At 41.9% G+C, this 18,036-nt stretch overlaps 1 protein-coding gene across 7 annotated transcripts in view; it reads right to left on the bottom strand.

The window, feature by feature from the left end:
• Positions 1–1,609: 1,609 nt before the first annotated feature.
• Positions 1,610–18,036, bottom strand: part of CREB5 (cAMP responsive element binding protein 5) — a 397,331-nt gene continuing 380,904 nt past the window's right edge. For 3 of the 7 annotated variants that reach the window (XM_026508437.4, XM_048212879.2, XM_048212881.2), the window contains 3 exons: positions 16,848–17,075; positions 9,070–9,178; positions 1,610–8,165 (listed from right to left, as the gene is read on the bottom strand). In XM_026508437.4, the coding sequence (XP_026364222.1) occupies positions 8,002–8,165; positions 9,070–9,178; positions 16,848–17,075 (501 nt within the window). In that variant the 3' untranslated portion in view covers positions 1,610–8,001. Of the gene's footprint in view, positions 8,166–8,470; positions 8,500–9,069; positions 9,179–16,847; positions 17,079–18,036 lie in introns of all 7 variants that reach the window. The other 4 variants (XM_048212878.2, XM_026508448.4, XM_026508456.3 and 1 more) reach the window with 3 other exon arrangements.

Genomic DNA, 18,036 nt, shown 5'->3' with positions numbered 1-18,036 from the left:
TATGAAGCTCCAGAGACAAAGGGATGAAACATAGAATGGAGATTAGAGCTGCCTATCTTCCGAGTATAAATGTGGGATCATAACAATTTTTTTAACCAATTAGTAATGGCTTTGAAACTGCAAATGAGCGTGGGATGGGCATTAGAAAGACTCTCCTGGGAACTACGAGTGTAGTGAGTGGTCTAAATGTAAATGTAACAGATGGGATTGCCATTAGAACAGCAGTCATATTCTCCCCCCAAATTGTTGTTTCTGTCCCAATTTCAAATATCCTGTCAGACTATGTGTCAGATGACACTTCCTGGTATTTGATTTTAAAATATGACTGTTGGGGCCACAGGACCAGGTGGTTGGGTTGGAGTATTCTGAGATCAAGAAAGAGGACAGAAAGAAAACAGAAGCTTATCCATTCCCCAAATGTTTATTGTGGGCCCATGGTGTATGACTGTTCTAGATCTTGGGTCACAAGGGTGAACAAAATAGAAAATGCCCTTGCTCTTGTGGGGCTTACATTCTACTTAGAGGAGACAGACAATAAAAAAATAACAACTAAATAAAAATTATGTTAGATGTACGTAAATGCTACAGAAAATTAAGTCTGTGCCAGGCAGGTGAGAATGAAGAATGAAGGTGGCGTAATTTTATATAGGATGGTCAGGAAAGGCTTAACTAGTTGGGAGGCAGGTGAGGAAGTGATGCTGACATTTGGGAGAAGAATATTCTGGGTAGAGGAATGTTTGAGGAACCTCAAGGATATCAGTGGAGCTGGAGAGGTTGGCGGGGGTCGGGCGGGAAGGAAAATGGTAGGAGATGAGCTCAGGGAAACAATGAGGGGGCAGGTCATGGAGGGCCTTTATAGAACTTGGTAGTAAGGAATTTGGCTTTTGCTTTGAAGGAGGGGAGAAGTCCTTATAGGGTTTTGAACAGTGGAGGGACATGGTCTGATTTCCCTTTTCAAAGTTTCCCTCTGGCCACCAGGTAGGAGAATGTTGCAATAATCCAGGTGAGAGGTGCTGGTAGTTTGGACGGAACTGTAACAGTGAAGTCCGTGATCAACGGTGGTTGGATTCTGGCCACGCTGATGGATCAGTCATCGAACGTAAGGGAAGGAGAAGAGTGACTAAAACATTTAATAAAAGACATGGAGGGAAAAAAGGTAGAAGAGGAAGGAAGGGAGATATCTGGAAGAGTGCACATCTAATGGGGCCAGGACTGTCCTTAGGACTTCTCTGGAAGCCGAGCAGGGAACTCCAGGATTTGATTGCCTGAGTGGCCAGCATGTGCTTCTTGGCTCCTAGACATCTCGAACATGAACTTATGCTGGCTGTTCTTCTGGACTGCTAAAATCTGTTGACCGCAAAGTGAAGTTTAGCTGTGTGGCCAACCCACTGTGAATGTGTTAGACTGGTGGCCTCAGCTGGGAAGTTGGATAGAGGAGGCAGTGGGAGCATGGTGGTGGTCTAGGAAGGAGAAAATCTCACCTCCTTCTGTCTGTAGAGAATCATGACCCCGAAAGACCAAGCCTTGATTTACAAGGCAGGAATGAGACTATGTGCAGAACAGATACCATTATCCCCAAACCCGAATTTCATCATACAAAAGTTACATGTATTATTTGCATTTGAGTGCTTTATTATATTGGAATTGCAGTGATATTATTAACATTTGTACAAATGCACAAAATCTTGTCTCCTCTTGCTCGAAAGAGATGTAAAAATCTGACCTAGTTGAACAGTCTTAATGAACTCATTGTCCATTGGTAACAATAAATGTGTTCACGATGCAACAAAAAGCTTAACATAAAATTGAACATATTAAATGCTGCAGCAAGTATTTACATGTATGTACCCCCAATTTTTTTTTCTCCTTCCAGTAAGGAAGGTGGTTGCTTTACAAATAGACAGACAAACATAAATGCTTTGCTGTTTACAATTACAAACAACCCCCAAGTCCAGAACTTAAAGTGACAGCACCTTTTTTTTTTTTTTTTTTTGGGACTTCCTTAGTTAGCACTTACTTTGCACAAGGTTAAATGTTTTTTTTTTTTAAGTTCTAGTTTTGGACAATATTTATATTCCAATTGTCCTAGAACGTTGTGTTTGAACGGAGCCATTTTTCTGGGCCTTTTCAGAAGATCCCAAACCCCATGTCCTCTCCAGGGAGAACATTTCAAGCTTATCATTTCTCTAAGACAATCCTCAAAGGCAGAACTCCTCTCTCCGAGGCAAGTGTGATTTAGCAGAACGTAGAAGGAAAGAGGGTGAGTAGGTCTTCTCTTCCGCTGGCTGGCTGGCTGGTTGGGAAGGGTCCCTTCTCCGAAACCCCCTCCACTGCAGCACTGCTGATACCTTCCATTATCTCATCACTGGCATTGGTACTCTAAAGGAGCCAACTAGCATCTAATGAGCTTATTGTGCATAAGATTTTAATGATATACTTAAAGCTAATTTATTCAGGTTCCACATTCTCAGTCCTGAGGCTAAGATGATTCTCTTTTTTAAAAAATCCTAAAAAGTTCTAGAATATGAAACTCAATGTAAGAAATCCTAAATGGCTTATGAAGAGCTTTCTAAGTCCTCGTTTCTAATGAGCTACATATTATAAGTTGGTCGAAATACAATAGCTGATCGTTACTGATTCCCCTCTGATGATAAGCTTGGAAACGTATCAGAGTGCCACTTAGGAATATGAATCTTTTAACGAATGCTGGCAATTTGGCCTTACCCCCCTCTTCAACTTGTGGTAAATAGTTTCTTCTTTTCTTTTTTTTAAAAATAGACAATTTATAAGGAAAAAAATATATAAACACTCTTTAAGCAATTTGGCTATAAGCATTACATCACTGAAAAACTCCACAAGAAATAGTAAAATATTTTGAGCGGACATACACTTTTTCATTTTCATAACATGATGAGCTAGGGCTTTCGTTTTTGTTTTTCATTTCTTTGTTTTGGTATTGAATTTTACTGGTGAGTTTATTGCTTCAGTGTCTTCTTGTCCTTTCTCAGATTATCATTGTAAAATAGAGGTGCTGTCCCTAATTACATCACAAGGCAACACTGTATTTTTGAGACCCAGGAATGAAATAGAGAGGGCCCCTGTCATCTCAGCAGCCTCCGAGAGACGACGGCTGGGACAACAGTCCACATGCACCATGGTGCGCAAAAGAGTAAGTCTCCTGGCTCATTCAGGACACTTTGGTTTGGAGGATGAGATAGAAAATTCTTAAGTGTAGCTTAGCTGCTGCCTCACATCTGTTGCATAATATAACATTTTTTTAAAAAAAAACATGCTATGAATAAAGGGTTAAAGAGTATAAACTGGCTCTTCTCCTTGGTTTTCTCGTAGCAGGCTTTATCTAGGCTGATGTGAGGAACATGTCTTTGCTAGGATACTAAGAACGCACGCACATGTACCTGGTGCAAATATTCTGTAAAGTATTTTAAATGATGCAGCTCAGAGCCTGAGGGGAAGGGTGGGGAGTTGGAAAGGGGCGAGCAGAAGGCGAGTCTGAGGACAGGGAGGGGCTTTGAGAGGGAGAACAAGAGAAACAGAAAGGCATCAAAAAAGCTAAAGTGCAATTTTAAAATATAAATTATTTTAAAAGCAGAAGAGAGGCTCTAAATTGCTACTGTTCGCATAGGCACAGTTTTATTCAAATTTAAATGGGTTGTTCCCTTTTCCTTCTCAGATATACTGCATAATGGAACTTGAATGGCTTAAAGCTACGGCACATTGTTTGGGACGGGACAAAAAGAGCACTAAGGAAGCTGAATAGTGCAAGGCATTCTAGGAAATTGGGGTGGGGTGCAGAGAAGCGGAGATGAAGTTGTTTCTACGCTTTTACAAGAAAGCTGTTCCAGTTATAGTTACTGATTCCCTTTAGCTGAACTCTGCTTCCTAAAGAGCTTACTTTAAAAATTAAAAAAAAAAAGAAATAAATGTTTAAAAAAACTGTTCAGAACATAGATTACAACATAACTCACAGAGCAATAAAAATCCTCGAAATTTCTATGCACAGGGACCTAAGCAAAACATTTCCACCAAAGGATGGAGAATAGCCATTTGAAACCCTGAAAAATGAAGATATACAAACTAGCGTAGTTTATTAGGAACTAATACTTTAAAAACAAGCAGACCCTACAGAAGAATACTGTTCAAATGGAATGTTTTAAAATAACATTTATTAATAAATATCTTATAAAATTCTAAATTAATAGATTCCTGTTCAAATTTTGCTTTGGTCCTTGAATTCCACTGTATACACACACACATACATACATATATATTTTCTTAGATGGTTTTTATTAACCAGAAAGAAGCACATTCTACCCTAACTGGATGGCTGGTTTGAGAGCAGTTACTGATGCTTCAAGCTCCGCAGCCAAAGGCTGGTCTTTCACCGCCGCTGGTTTCAGATTTTAATGGCAAACTCAACTGACGCACTGAAATTTACTTAACGGGCAAGCAAAGCACCTGAACCCTCACCCCCTATGCCCCTCTGTTCAGCACATGCGCTGCCCTGGATTTCTCCGACCGGATAAGGCTCCAGAGAGCATGTGCTCCAAGTCAGTCACCCTAATGAGCACAGTTCATTCAGTGATACGGCACAAAGTGCTATCTCCCGCGGGCCGCGTTACCGGGGGCCTCGCACACACTGATGCGGAGGTGGGGGGGGGATGAGTCGGGCGTGAAGGGAAAACATCAGCTTAACACAGGCTTTAGAATGAGTACGTTCATCCATGGCTAGGATTTCACTCCACCTGTCCTGGCATCATATGTTGGGAAATGTCTTAAGAAGAAATAAGATGTGGACGCCTCAATTCAGGATCAGCTGGTAGAAACGCCATCAGGGGTACCTATGTAAGTCAAATCCCATCACATAAGGCAGGGGAAGCACTGTAGAAATTTCCAGGTAGGCTGGCAGTGACTTCAAAGGCAGATGCTGCCAATAAAAAAACCCACACATGAATGAGGAGAGGCAGTGTTGCAGGGCCCTTCCCATCTTGCAGAGCAGGATGGGTGCTCTGAAGGTCATTCCAATGGATCCGTGAAGATATAGGTGGATGACCCAGGAACTGCGTGGGAGAGGAGAATGGGGCAGAAAAAAGATGCTTTCCCAGACTGGCAAAAAATGGAGGACACGGAGGGATTTTCAGGCAGACTGATTTTTCTAGGGTCTGGTGAAGGCTGGACCTTCTTCCGGTGAAGTGCTTAATATTGATAAACCCAACTGGGTTTGACCAATGAGTCTTTCTGTTCGGGGTTTCAAGACGCTCTGACAACGAGCTGGCGTCTTCCATTTGAGTGTATTTCCACACTGCTAATGAACATACCTAAAGCCTCTAAGTAAAACAAGAAGACAGTTTATTCTAATTATACGTTGAGGGCTGTTTGCTAACGTGTGTGTGTGTGTGTGTGTGTGTGTGTGTGTGTGTGTGGTTGGTTTGCCTACTTAGCATAAAAAACAGACATAATTGAGCTCTGTATAATGCACATCAGTCAAACTGTCAAGTTGCTGAATTAGGAAAACTCAGGCAAGTTCTTCACTACAGAGGCTTTTCAGTGTAACAACGAAATATTCAATCAAGAGGTGGAACCGAAGTAAAGTAAACCATAATTCTAGTGACAGCCCACTCCCTGGACATTCTGATATTACCAGTGGATTTTTAAAAAATCCATTTCATTAAGTGCTATGCATGCAGTAAAGAAAGAAAAGTTTTTGTTTACTTATAGCAAAAAATAAGAAAAACATAAAAGAATTTAACACCCAAGCAAACATTTCAATGAGCTCTTTTTCTTTTTTAGAAAGACACATACGTGGTCCTAGAAAGGAGTTTTGAAAAAATTAAATTTAATATCAGAATACAGATATATCTTAAATATTTCTTAGGAAGCCCCTTAGGTTCAACCATTCAGCTGTTACCGCCGGGATGCAAAACGGAACTATGAATTGAGTATTTAAAATACTTAAAAAAAGATATGTTTGTCTAAAATATAATAGAAAATCCTTTGCATTTTTCTTTTTTCTTTTTTTTGTTTTTGGTGTGTGTGTGTGTGTGTGTGTGTGTGTGTTTGTTTTGTTTTGATTTCTAGACCACATAGTCCAGTTTCCCTGGACACTCAAAACTTTCTTTTGAAAGCACTGCATACATAAAAAAAAAAAAATTGCTGATAAATACTGATTCAAAAAGTAAGTTTTTAGATAAAACTGAAACTAGTTATAAAAATCATGCTTCACGACCCTCATATTTTTTTTCTCCAAAATAGATTCTTACGCTATAGTGAGAGAGAAACACAGAGACACACACCCATATATGTCTTTCCCTTTGCTGAACTCTTAGAAAAGCTACACCTTTTGTAAAATACTATTATTTTAAATCCCACGAACGCGCACACACACACCCACACACCCACCCACTCACTCTCGTGTGAGGAGGTCAAGCATTCACATGGAGATGGAAGACCAGCACCTGTCTAGACTGCTAGACGGAAACGTTCGCCCCGTTACTTGCAAGATGTGATATTAAAATATTAGCACAGTAGAATGGCTTGTTTCAAGGAGGCACAACTGTGGTTCGGGACTATCTGCTTTCCATAATGGGCAAGTTGATGAAAGTTGTTGGAACTATAAATCAGAATTATTCAGAAGAGTAGAGTAGCCACATCCATGGAATTCTTTCAGCAGCCAAAGAAGGCTCTGGCTGTTCTGGGAGGGCTGAAAGCACCGCTATGGAAACATTCGGTTTTCTTTCTCTCTTTGTTCCTCCAGTGGTGCGTCTACGTTCACCCACCAGAACAGCAAAGCCAGTTCCATAGGCTTAAGAAAAAAAAAAAAAATAAATCTTAGTCTATTAGCAGCTGATGATTGAACAATGTAATCTGTGTAGTGAATACAGCCCTTCGGAATTATTATATAGTATATGGATTTTCAACCTCATGGACAGGCCATATAAAAGCAGTTGTAATTCGAGGGTGTGATGTTATAACCCGCATCATGAGTTGGACCTTCACAATCGAGGCTTACAGGGCTCCCTTCCCCAGTGTCTCCACAGCTGGCGTTCAACAGTGCTTCACCTATGGCTAAGCCATGTTTTATTTGCTCTGATTATTAAAAGCATTAAATCAGGCACATTAAACATCTCCTGCTTACCATTTTGTAAAAAGCAAGAGGTGAATGAACTCCAGCTGTGGGTCACGGGTAAGGAAAGCAATGGCTAGATCCATATTTTTGAGATTTGCTTTTTTTTTTTTTTTCCTTTAAGCATTACTTTCTTCTTTACCTGCAATGGTAAAGGGGGAAAAATAAAACAGAAGAAAGTAAAAATGAAGAGTACACAGGGAGCCCAGGAAAAAGTGGAAATGGAAAGGAAGACTGGAGGAAATCAGAGGATAATTCGAGGAAGTGGACCAAGAGGAGGAGGAGAAGGGGCAAGATGCTTGGTGGTTTTATGTGGACATCAACGGATCTTATAATTTTTTATAGGAAGAGAAAAAAATGTGGAAAAGGCTCTGTGTTTTTCTGGAACGCTGGCGACATCACAGCGCAAACTCAACACACGTTACGATGTCATCAGACTCACCATCCAGTTACCTTGCATCCGTTTATGTGACATCTAGGTACGCCTCATTTTGGCTAAAAGCTGCGGTTTAACAAGAGTCAATGTTTCAGGCAAAGGGTTGGACTGATAAGAATGAAACCGTGTCTATATACAGAAAGAGTTCAGTTTATAAACAAGTTAACTGGTACCAGAAAATTGGAGAAAAGCACCAAAGCATTTCCCAAGCTGATAGATTAATTAATTGCATAACTCCCTTTTTTTCTTATATAACTAAGTATAAAAGACGACGTTTCCATAGTAACTATAAAAATGAAAGCCAGTCTCTGAGGGCTGAGGAGTCTTCCAGGTCGGAGTTAATTCTAAAAATGCCCTTAAAAGAAAGGACGCATGATAACGCGACAGCTCTTCTTGGAGGCAAGGTCTGACCCACCGGCAGATTTTAAAGGATGGGATTCAGGTCTGTTCTGTGAGCCGTAAGCTGACTGAGCGTGGAGCTCCCCACCACCTCGCTCACGGCGGAGGAAGTGGTGATGGTATTATGTTGGATGACCTGCTGCTGGGAGCAAGCTGGGACGGGGCTGGCAGGAGGGCTGTTTTCGGGACCTAGGAGAAAGCACACACACACCAATATAGCTCTTCTCGGGTGGACCTGTGGGCTACTCAGGGAAACATTACTACGTGTTTACTAGAAACAGGAGAGTTTCACACATTTGCTCCTGGACGTTAATTTCAAAACTTTATTTTAAACTGTAGTCAAAAGCTATGCCTTCCCACTTTATAGCTACAAGCAAAGCCATGCTTTCTATACCAGCAACATGATTTCATGTGTTCAAATCTTGGTATGGGAACTTCCCCATGTTTGTATCTTCAAATAGCCATCCATATATCAAATGTGGAAAAATACTCACATGTGGTGGGAGAATCTGTGTTGCTCAATCTAAAAAATTATTTGAAAATAAATTGACCTTCAGCCATGAATCCCTGCTCCTCCCATCCCCCCACCTCAGCTCGTATTTAACTTATTGACATTCTAGATGCAGAAACTGGGGTCTAGAGAAAGGGATTCACTTTACTTATTGGAAAACTAAGACAAGGTCACTAGCTTTTCAGCCCAGTGAACAACAGGCAGCATACCTTAAGGCACTGGATGTGATTCACTCAATGCCTCTACCCCAGCCCATGGATTTCTCTGGAAGACAGCTAGCCCACTGGTAGTGGGCTCCCGCAAGCTATTTTCCACTGGCTGCAGAACTGGAATTCGGTAGGATTTTACAATGTGAAATGCCAGGGAAAGTCTAACCAGAAATTATCGGGAGGTGGTGGGCATGGGGATGGGGTCAGAAAAGAAGGAGCCCCCTGGTGCAATAGCCTGGCAGCCACCGAAGAATTCTAGTACGTTATCTGCCGGGGTGTGCAATCTACACTTTACTTTTGCTCTTTCAATAAAATCCAATGCAAAATTAGTGGCAAAAAAATTGGACACTCAGAAAAAAAGTCAACGACTTACTTAGATATCCTTGTGATTCTTTCTGCATGGCTGTTATTGGACAGTCTTTATGCGTTAACAACAACTGTTTCAGCTGTGCCACCTCATTTTTCAACATGGACACTTCATTCTGGAAAGAGACATATCAAAGTTGTGTTGAAAAGACCAGAGAGTACAAGTCCCCATGCATATTCAACAGTGATATTGGCAAACTTTTCTGTTGTGTCTGAATGACATTAAGGATAATATTTAATGGGATTCACCTGAAAGTGTGTAGCCTGCCCTTAATTTGGTCCTCACATTTATCAGGCACTTTTTGAAAAGACCAGACTTTAACTCAAGAGCTGAATCCTATTAAAAGTCCAGAACACACCCTTTAGGTGGTGGACTCTGGAGCCAGGTGACTTGGGTGGGAATCTCCACTCTACACTTACTGGGTGACTCTAGACAGGAAACATAAGTCAGCTGAACTTCAGCGACCTTGTTTATAATTGGGGATCAAACCGGAATAAAGTTCTTTGAGTTGTTGTGAAGCCTGAATGAGGCAATAGATATAAAACACTGAAAATACTGCCTAGCCCATGCTGAGCAATCACTGAATTTAGCTATTCATACTAATCATCTTCACACCGGTAAGCTCGGGTTGACATTCAATATGCAAAGAAAGTGAACGCTGCCCATGCATTGGGAAGAACTGAGCGGCAGAATTAGTGGCTTCAAACTGAAATGCCCTCAGAATTAGCCAACCGATCTACCATCAGATTTCCCAAAAGAATTTCCAAATGGGCTGTAGTTCAACAGAGCACATCCCTGCCTGATGTCTGCTTAGTAGAAGGCATGGAAGCACATGGAACAAATGTTGATGCTCTCCTGGTGGGATGAGGTCAGCCCAGGAAGGCGAGGGGCACTGAAGTTTTGGCTATGATTAAATGAATTTGGTTCATTAACTAGTTTGGCTAATTTCAGTCTATAAACTCTTTCTGCCATTAATACCAGGGTGTTGTGGATTGCGTGTGTGTGTGTGTGTGCGTGTGTGTGTTTCTTATTTACTTAGATAAGTGCCTCGAATCTCCACTTTATGTAATAATTCACAAAGACTGATTCATGGCTTTGTAGAATAATGTACTTGGCACCACTGTCTACAAATATAAATGTAGAATAGATTGGTTGGTTCTAAGGTGCTTCCACTTGATAAAAGTAAACTGTAAACATAGCACTATCTCAAACAAGCCATTTTATAGTTGATAAATAATACCCTCTCTCTGGCCAATGTTCATTTGTGGCTGCCAGCCATTGTACTCCACATGTGGGAGACTTTCAAAAAACATGCACACAGAAAAGGGTGTTCTAACATTGCTGTCATTAAGCCTGTATGTACGCTTTTGTTCTGAACTTGGCTTTTCAGGCATGTATTTATCACCTAAAAAAGTAAGTTTGGGATTCTAAAAGTTAATTAAAAAATATTTTTGAAACTTGTTTTAAAGAATACCCCGCATTTCCAAATTCATTTGCAAAACATAAGTAATCAAATGTTGAGTAACGTAAATAACAAAATAGTAAGAATCTCATCTACAAAAGCTTTTCTCTTCTCCAAATTTTACAAAATAAAAATGCCTATCTGAGAAATTAGCATTAATGACAAATGGCTTAATTGCTCTTAATCTGAAAACATTCAGGAAGGTGAATTCCATCGCCCACCTCCAAGGGAGTATGACTGGTAAGGGGCCCTATCAAAGCCAAAATTGACCGTTGTCAATTCTGGGGTCAGTGGGACAACTTTATTTATAGGACAACTTATTGTAGCCTTAAATACTAATTCTTTCTTCTTTGATTTTATGCCCATTTAAACTCAGACAGCCTTCCTTGCTTTTCCCAGATTCCCTTTGCTTAAAATGGCATGTGTAAAACAAAGTTACTTTTAAACTGTTCAACAGAAGGCAACCCCTGGTTTAAAAAACAAAATAGGGATGTCTGGGTGGCTCAGTAGGTTAAGCATCTGCCCCTGGCTCAGCTCATGATCCCAGGGTCCTGGGATCGAGTCCTGCATCGGGCTCTTCAGCAGTGAGCCTGCTTCTCCCTCTGCCTGCCATTCCCCCTGTTTGTTCTCCCTCTCTCTCTTTGGCAAATAATTAAATAAATCTTCAAAACAAAACAAACAAAAACAAAATGAAAATGGAGAAAAAAAATATATATATTTGGCCTCAAAATGAAATGTTATATTATTTGCATTTGGATTATAGATACAGCACTTGTCCAAAATCAGAACCACTAAGACACAACTGCACCCTAAGCTTAGCTGCAGATAATGCAGACAATTGTTCTTAGAAAATGGAGTCAAGCTCCAATTTTACTAAATCCTCCCACACTTTTCTTCCATGACCTAGGAAACAACAAATAAGGAAAGATATAAAACAAAACAAGATTCTCTTGCTTTCTTACACTTCTAGAAGAAAAAAAAAAAAATCCCACCTGGTGGCCATCTTGGAGAGGTTGATTTTAGTCTCCGTTTCTTCCCCAACTATGTCCTGCTCTGTCCCACCTTTTCTAGGTAGTGTTCGATCTCCTAGGCACAAAGTGTTCATGACCCTTCCTTAAAAAAACACTTTGAATTCTGTATTTGGAGCTTCTGCAATCACAAGGAGCTAACTGCCTACAATACTTGGCACACCCCAAATTGTTTCCCAATAAACCTTTTGCTTCCAGGAGAGGCCACAATAAAACAGCACCAATCACACCATGAATGGCATATGTGGTGTCTTGGCCTCTAACCAAAGGCCCATACAAAATCAATGACTTGAGTGGCACACTTTGTCTATGGCTAGCAAAGCACTTTATTAATAAACCAATACACTGTAAGTATAGGAACTGAGAACCTGGGAGATTGAGGGTCTGTAAAAGTGTAGGAACCTGAAGACTACTGTGATAACTGATCATCGTTTAAAGATACATGTGAATAAGGACATATTTCTTAAAGTAATGTGTTAGTAATTACATTAGTTATGTTACGGTTGGAAAATGAATGCCAATTAATATTCTCCATAAAGAAGAACACTCAGCCTCTTGTTTAGATCATACACACGTAATTACAGATAAGGATGAAATCAAAGTCCAATGGCTGCAGAAGCAACAGAAATTCATGGGGCAGCTTCCTGCAGGAAAATGAGCTCTCAACAGGGGTTTCAGAATAATACGGTTTGGCCTCCCCAGCTGCCACACCAAACTAATGTAAAGCAAGATGGCGGGACTAGTTCCCTTGTTCCCGCCGGCAACACAGTTGTTTATTCTTTTGAGTATTTCTGTTTCGCCTTCTATGGAGCAAACTAACTTCCTAATAATCGAATGAAGGACTCTATTTTTTATTCATTAGTTAACTACTTTTGGTATTCTCAGATAGGCTTGTATTTCGAGTCTCGTATTTCTTGAGCACCTCCCATACTTACAAATCTTATTAGGGTGGACTCCAAAGCTACATCTACAGTCTAGGTTTAGTGCACAACCTCGCATCCTTGTTATGGGTCCATAGTGCTGAGAAAGTCTGTCGAGCCTTCATCAGATTCCACAAGGGAGACTTTGGATTAAGAAAGGTTGAAAATCACTGTCCTAGAGAAAGCAGGGTGGACGGGGGGCTGTGCACACGCATAATCGTCTTCGAGTCTCCACACTGACTGACATAGGAGATGCCAGACTGTATTTTAAATAAAAATCCTTTTCAAGGGAACTCAAGCAGAATCACCTTGAACTCATTTTGGAAGAGAACCACCAGATAGCAAATGTTTCAAAATGCATGAAAGAAATAAAATGTTGCCCGCAGCTCTAGTAGGGAAATAAAAACCAGGCCTTCCAGAGGCACTTTCTCACTCTGAATTACCTTGCTTTATGAATTGAGGCAAATCACCAATTTTTTTACTCCCCTGCATGGGTTATAGTAATCGTTCTAGGTCTTCATATAAAAGTACTTTACAAAAGCCAAGTATTAATAATCAGTATGAATTATCCTGGTGAAATCAGCCCTTCAGTTTTTCATTTTTTGAACCTTGTTTGGGTTTGCTGCTCCAAAGGAGTTAGCCGTTGAGATAGGGACTGTCGGAGGCTAGATGCAGTTGGACTAACCTGTTCTTTAACCCATAAGATTCTCTCGGGGATGAAGTGGTGCCCCTATAGAGACATTCAATACCGTAATAAATACTTTAAACAAGTATTCCAAGAAGTCCCTCAAAGCTACATTTGCAGTTTGTGGCTTTGGGGATGTCGTTTTGTTAATATGATAAACCCAGAATGCTTTTTGGTGCAAGCAGTAGTCTGTGCCAAAAAAATAATTATCAAAATGGGCGCTACACTATAGCCCCTCCCCGCTTATTTTTTCTTTTTTGTAGATTAGCTGAGGCCAGGTTTGGTTCATGTTAAAACAAAGGACTTTCAATTTGTAAGGCAACAGCTCCCATCTGGCCTATTCTCTTGCCAAGTCCCAAACCTGGGCTCATGTGTCTAAAATTTCAGCAGCGACTTAGGCCATGTGTCTTTGCACTAAAAAAGAAAAGCAATTATTTCCATGGGCGACCAGATGATTTCCATACCGTCTACTGCACACTGAGCCGAGCACCACATCGGTCGCTGATGAATTCGGAGCTGCTCTTAGCTACTCCGTCAGAGAAAAGCACGTGGGTTCCTTTAGTTTAAGAATTCTCTACGATGACAGATCCTAGGGTGGTGGGTTGGGTCAAGAGATGACTTGCTTGGGTTCTCATTCTACTACATGCTGTTTCTGTGACTTTCGAGAAGACTCCTCATGTCCCCCCCGGCCTCAGTTTCTCCCTATACAAAAATGTCAGATCGGGTGGTTTCTAGTCTTTCCCTCAATTCCTATACCTGTGTTGACCTCTTGGGTACAGATTTGTTGTGAGACAAGGAAATGAAGTCTGGGAGTTTGACTTTGTTTTCTTAGGTCTGATTTTTTCCAATCTGAAACTCTGCAGCCCAGCTAAAAGGTTCTATGCTGAAAAACAACTCAAAAGTGGCAGCCGGCCATCCAGACCTTGGCTATTCCGTTTGGCTAGAGTTTGTTTGCTTAGCACCTTCCATTTCTGTTTACTTAAAATTTGGCTCACTGGACCAGGCTCAAGAGAGACACCTTTTTCTTTTGACAAAGGTCCAGTAGGAGGGAAAGGGTCATTCAAAGGTAGCAGAATCTGCTTATCCTCTCCAGCATCACAAGGCACGACACAGAGCAGTCAGCATCACCAAAAACACGGGACGGCTGTGGTTTCTGTCCCTCTGAAGCAACGCAGGGGTTGGAAAACACAAAGAATTTAGTCTTTTCAGAGACTGTCCCTTCCTCGGGCACTCCTTTAACAACCAAAAATACTGGTGGCCTTTTGATGGGCCCAAATAGAACTTTTTTCCCCCCTGGTTTTTGGGGGCTAGAATCCTAGTATCTTTTTTCCTTAGCCATGTCTGGTTCTAAAGAATGGTGAAAATTAGTGCATTAGGGTCTTGTAAAGGGTAAATTTACCTTAGGTGTTTTATAAGAGCGATAACATAGAGGCATATGCCAAGTCACGAACATATCTGACCACAAGGTAGACCAGCATCTTCACTTTTCCTGGATCTCTGTTCTGACCTCTTTCTGTTTTCAAGCTCCAGCACCATAGTCAATACACTGAAATACCTCTGCAAGGACTCATTTTAGTTAAAACTGATTTAAACATTTGTGGGCATCTGATATACGCCAACCGGCTATCCATGGCTCCTTCTTCATCTAAGGCAGTGGTTCTCAATCACTAGGGCGGATTTTGCCCCCGGAAGGGATGTCTGACAATGTGTGGAGACTTTCTGGTTGTCACAAGCTGGGGGTGGGGTAGAGGGTGCCACTCATATTTAGTGAATAGAGGTCAAGGATACTACTGAATATCTCCTACGAACAGGATACAACGGACAATGATCAAGCCCCAAATTCAATAGAGCCAAGATTGAGAAATCCTGCCCGTTTTCACGGTCCTCTTGCAAACCTCAGAACTGGTAGTGAATTCCAGGGATTCCCACACTTCGGTCATTGCAGAGCCAGTGGCTGTAATATTTGCTAGATCCACATGCACCAGAGTTTTTATTGACTTAACATGTTTGTACAAATTAACTCATTATTTAATATTTTAGCCTCATCCTTACCAAGAGTGAAACTGAAGGCCTGATGTTCTAATTACATTTTTCAATACACATAAAAATAAAAATATGATTACTCTGAATGTTAAAAGTGCTTACCATCCTCTACCTAAAAGCTTCTCACATACCACTGTGGCTGTGGGCATTCTAGAACTACAGATTTTCAAGTTGCTACAACTTTCGAGGTATTAGAGACCAGCCATCCCACTGTGGCTTGACTCCCTTCAATCACACTCTTGCCAAGTGGTCAGGCAGCCAGTGCTTGGACACTCTAGAGATGGGGAACTCATTCATTTATTCAACAAGCAGATATTGAGCGTAGACACTCAGGGACTCAGCAGGTAAGCTCAACGCTATGCTAGAAACCGGGGGTAGGGAGCAGGGGGAGAGGGCAGTAAGACAAGACACAGCCCCCACCGTCATGCACATAGAAGCCACTGAGGACTTACTACCTCCCCCACATCTGCTAGATATGTTTCCCATTTTCTTTCTCATGTCTATCACAGAAAGGATGATACATTTAGGGGAAAATGTGAACAGCCATATGCAGTCCATGTATAACTCAAACTTTCTTTATATATTTTCAATTTATACATTGGCTGCCCCAAGGCCATTTCCTTTGAATGCACTGAATATGCAAAAGCTTTGGGGGTTTGGCACCCCTACTGTTCCTTTCTAAGGACACACAGAGAACCAGATGGGGGAAGGGGAAGGTGACCTACAAACTACTAAAATGAAGATCCTCCCCATTTGGGACAATCCTTCCCCCCTTCCCTCCACTCTTCAGCCTTTCTCTCTGCTCCTAGAAGCACCGGGCTAGAATCCCCAACTCTTACTGCTCTCCCTGTACTCTTGTCACGTAATCTGTTTAGTGCTCTTTCTCTGCTGGCGGAGAGGGCACGCCTTTTCGTGTGAGGAACACATCATTTGTACAGCGTGAAGTCTGCTGGAGAGGCCCTGATACTAGACTTTCCTCCCCTTCTCTCAAATGCTCCTAGAAGGGGTCTTGTTAGAAAAATGTCCCCCATCGAGCCATCCATGAAAGGGAAAAATCCTGCAAGATTCAAATCTTGTTGAGTTTGAAAACGAGATGGGGACGTGTCTTTTCTTATAGAACAAAATAACAACTATAGAAGTTGCTTTCCCCCAGTAAACAAAAACAGAGGTAATCTAGCGGAAGTCAAAGCAACCCCCGCTCCCCCGTGAATGTAAAGAAGTACCGTTGGGCTGAAGATTTATTACGTGCCAGGTATCGGGAAAACTGCTTTGTAGACATTAGTTCACTTATTACTCCCAACAACTCTATGAGGTTATCATTCCCATTTTATAGATGAGGAAACTGAGGGCCAGGGAGGTTAAACACAGCTCATTGCAGTGTGAACCTCCGTCTGACCAAAGCCTGTAACTCAGTTGGGCAGGTTCTCCCTCCTCAGAACTTTGTAGGCAGGCTGATTTAAAACTGAATGCTTAATTTGTTTTATACAGTGTCCGGGAGTGAATGAAGCTTGGGGAGTAAGCCTGCTGTTGCTCTGTGGGCTAATGTGCTGTATTACTGCTTAGGTCAACAAGTGCCTGCCGGGGGCAGGAAATGCCAACCGTACACAGGGCCTTTGAGTCCCGAGGAAAGAGACAGTGGCCTGCACCTGAAGCTGCATGTTTGTCTGGGTGAGTTCTTCTGCTTTCTTTTCCAGTGACATCACCCAGACCTTCCTCTTCTGTCTGCAGCGGGTGGCAGCTGCCCGGTTCCGTTCCAGAAATTTCCTCCGCCTCTCATCGGGATCCTCGTCCACCACCCTTCGCCGGCGCCCCCCTGTGGGCTGGGGCGGCTGTATTGTCTGGGTTGGCTGCATCTGTTGCGTTGCTGGTGAGACCTGCTGGGCACGAGAGAGAGGAGGGTGTTGGGGACAGAGAAGGAACATGCTGGGTGAGAGAGGAAACCCAAGCTGGTTTTGGAACGCAAAGCACAGAGAGTTGATTGCTTTAGTAAGCAGATCGAACTTGTTTTCTAAGAACGAAGTCAACAATGAAATCATGCTCATGAAAAGAAAAAACATTGCCGAACTATCTTCTGTAATATTTTGGCAAGACGTACAAACGACTTGTGAAACAGAGTCAAATAGATTTTTCCCTGACAGGCATTTGGCTGAATCATGGCGGAGGAAACATTTTTTTTCTCCTTCAGATGTCCAACATGTTGTATTTAAGGTGCATTTATAAAAATTTAAACTGCTAATGCAGGGCTACAGGTGAAAACAGAGAGATCAGGTCTATTGTCACAATATTGATGAGTCTTCTGTCATCTGCAGAAAACTCCTTCTGGGAAGGTTGTGAGCTTTCACTCTCCTGGTGTTAAAACCGTGTTCCTAGAACATACCTCTGGGACATCATCACCACTGTGACTCCTACCAAAAGAACCCTTTGAAGCCCAGAAAGCAGCTAAAATCCTATTTTCACCGTTTCAGAGTTCTTAATGCAAAGGGCCTAGCTGGACCTGCGAATTCCAGATGGGTCCACCTGCTCCTTGGAGCACTGCCGGAGACAGGCCTTTTCCAGGTGGCTAGAAACGGGGCCCATGCCATGGATGCCCAGAGCAGCCCCGAGACCTGTAATACACCTTGTCTGTGCTACAGGGAGAGATGGCTGGGAATCCCCCGCTACTTACATTGTAAGGAAACCCTAGGAGTAGCAAAGCACTTTATTAAAAGGTTTTACTACAGTTATAGATTCCTTCTAAGAGCTGCAAGGGGCTCAGCAGTGTCTAGAGTTTTGGAGACTCCTGCCCATACAGCTTTATTTCCCTTCATGAGGCAGACACACAGCACTGAGTGAAAT

This window comes from Ursus arctos, unplaced genomic scaffold (assembly GCF_023065955.2).
Source record: "Ursus arctos isolate Adak ecotype North America unplaced genomic scaffold, UrsArc2.0 scaffold_3, whole genome shotgun sequence".
Taxonomy (NCBI): domain Eukaryota; kingdom Metazoa; phylum Chordata; class Mammalia; order Carnivora; family Ursidae; genus Ursus; species Ursus arctos.
Note: the sequence above shows the minus strand (reverse complement) of the source record. Positions and strands in the feature narration are given on the sequence as shown.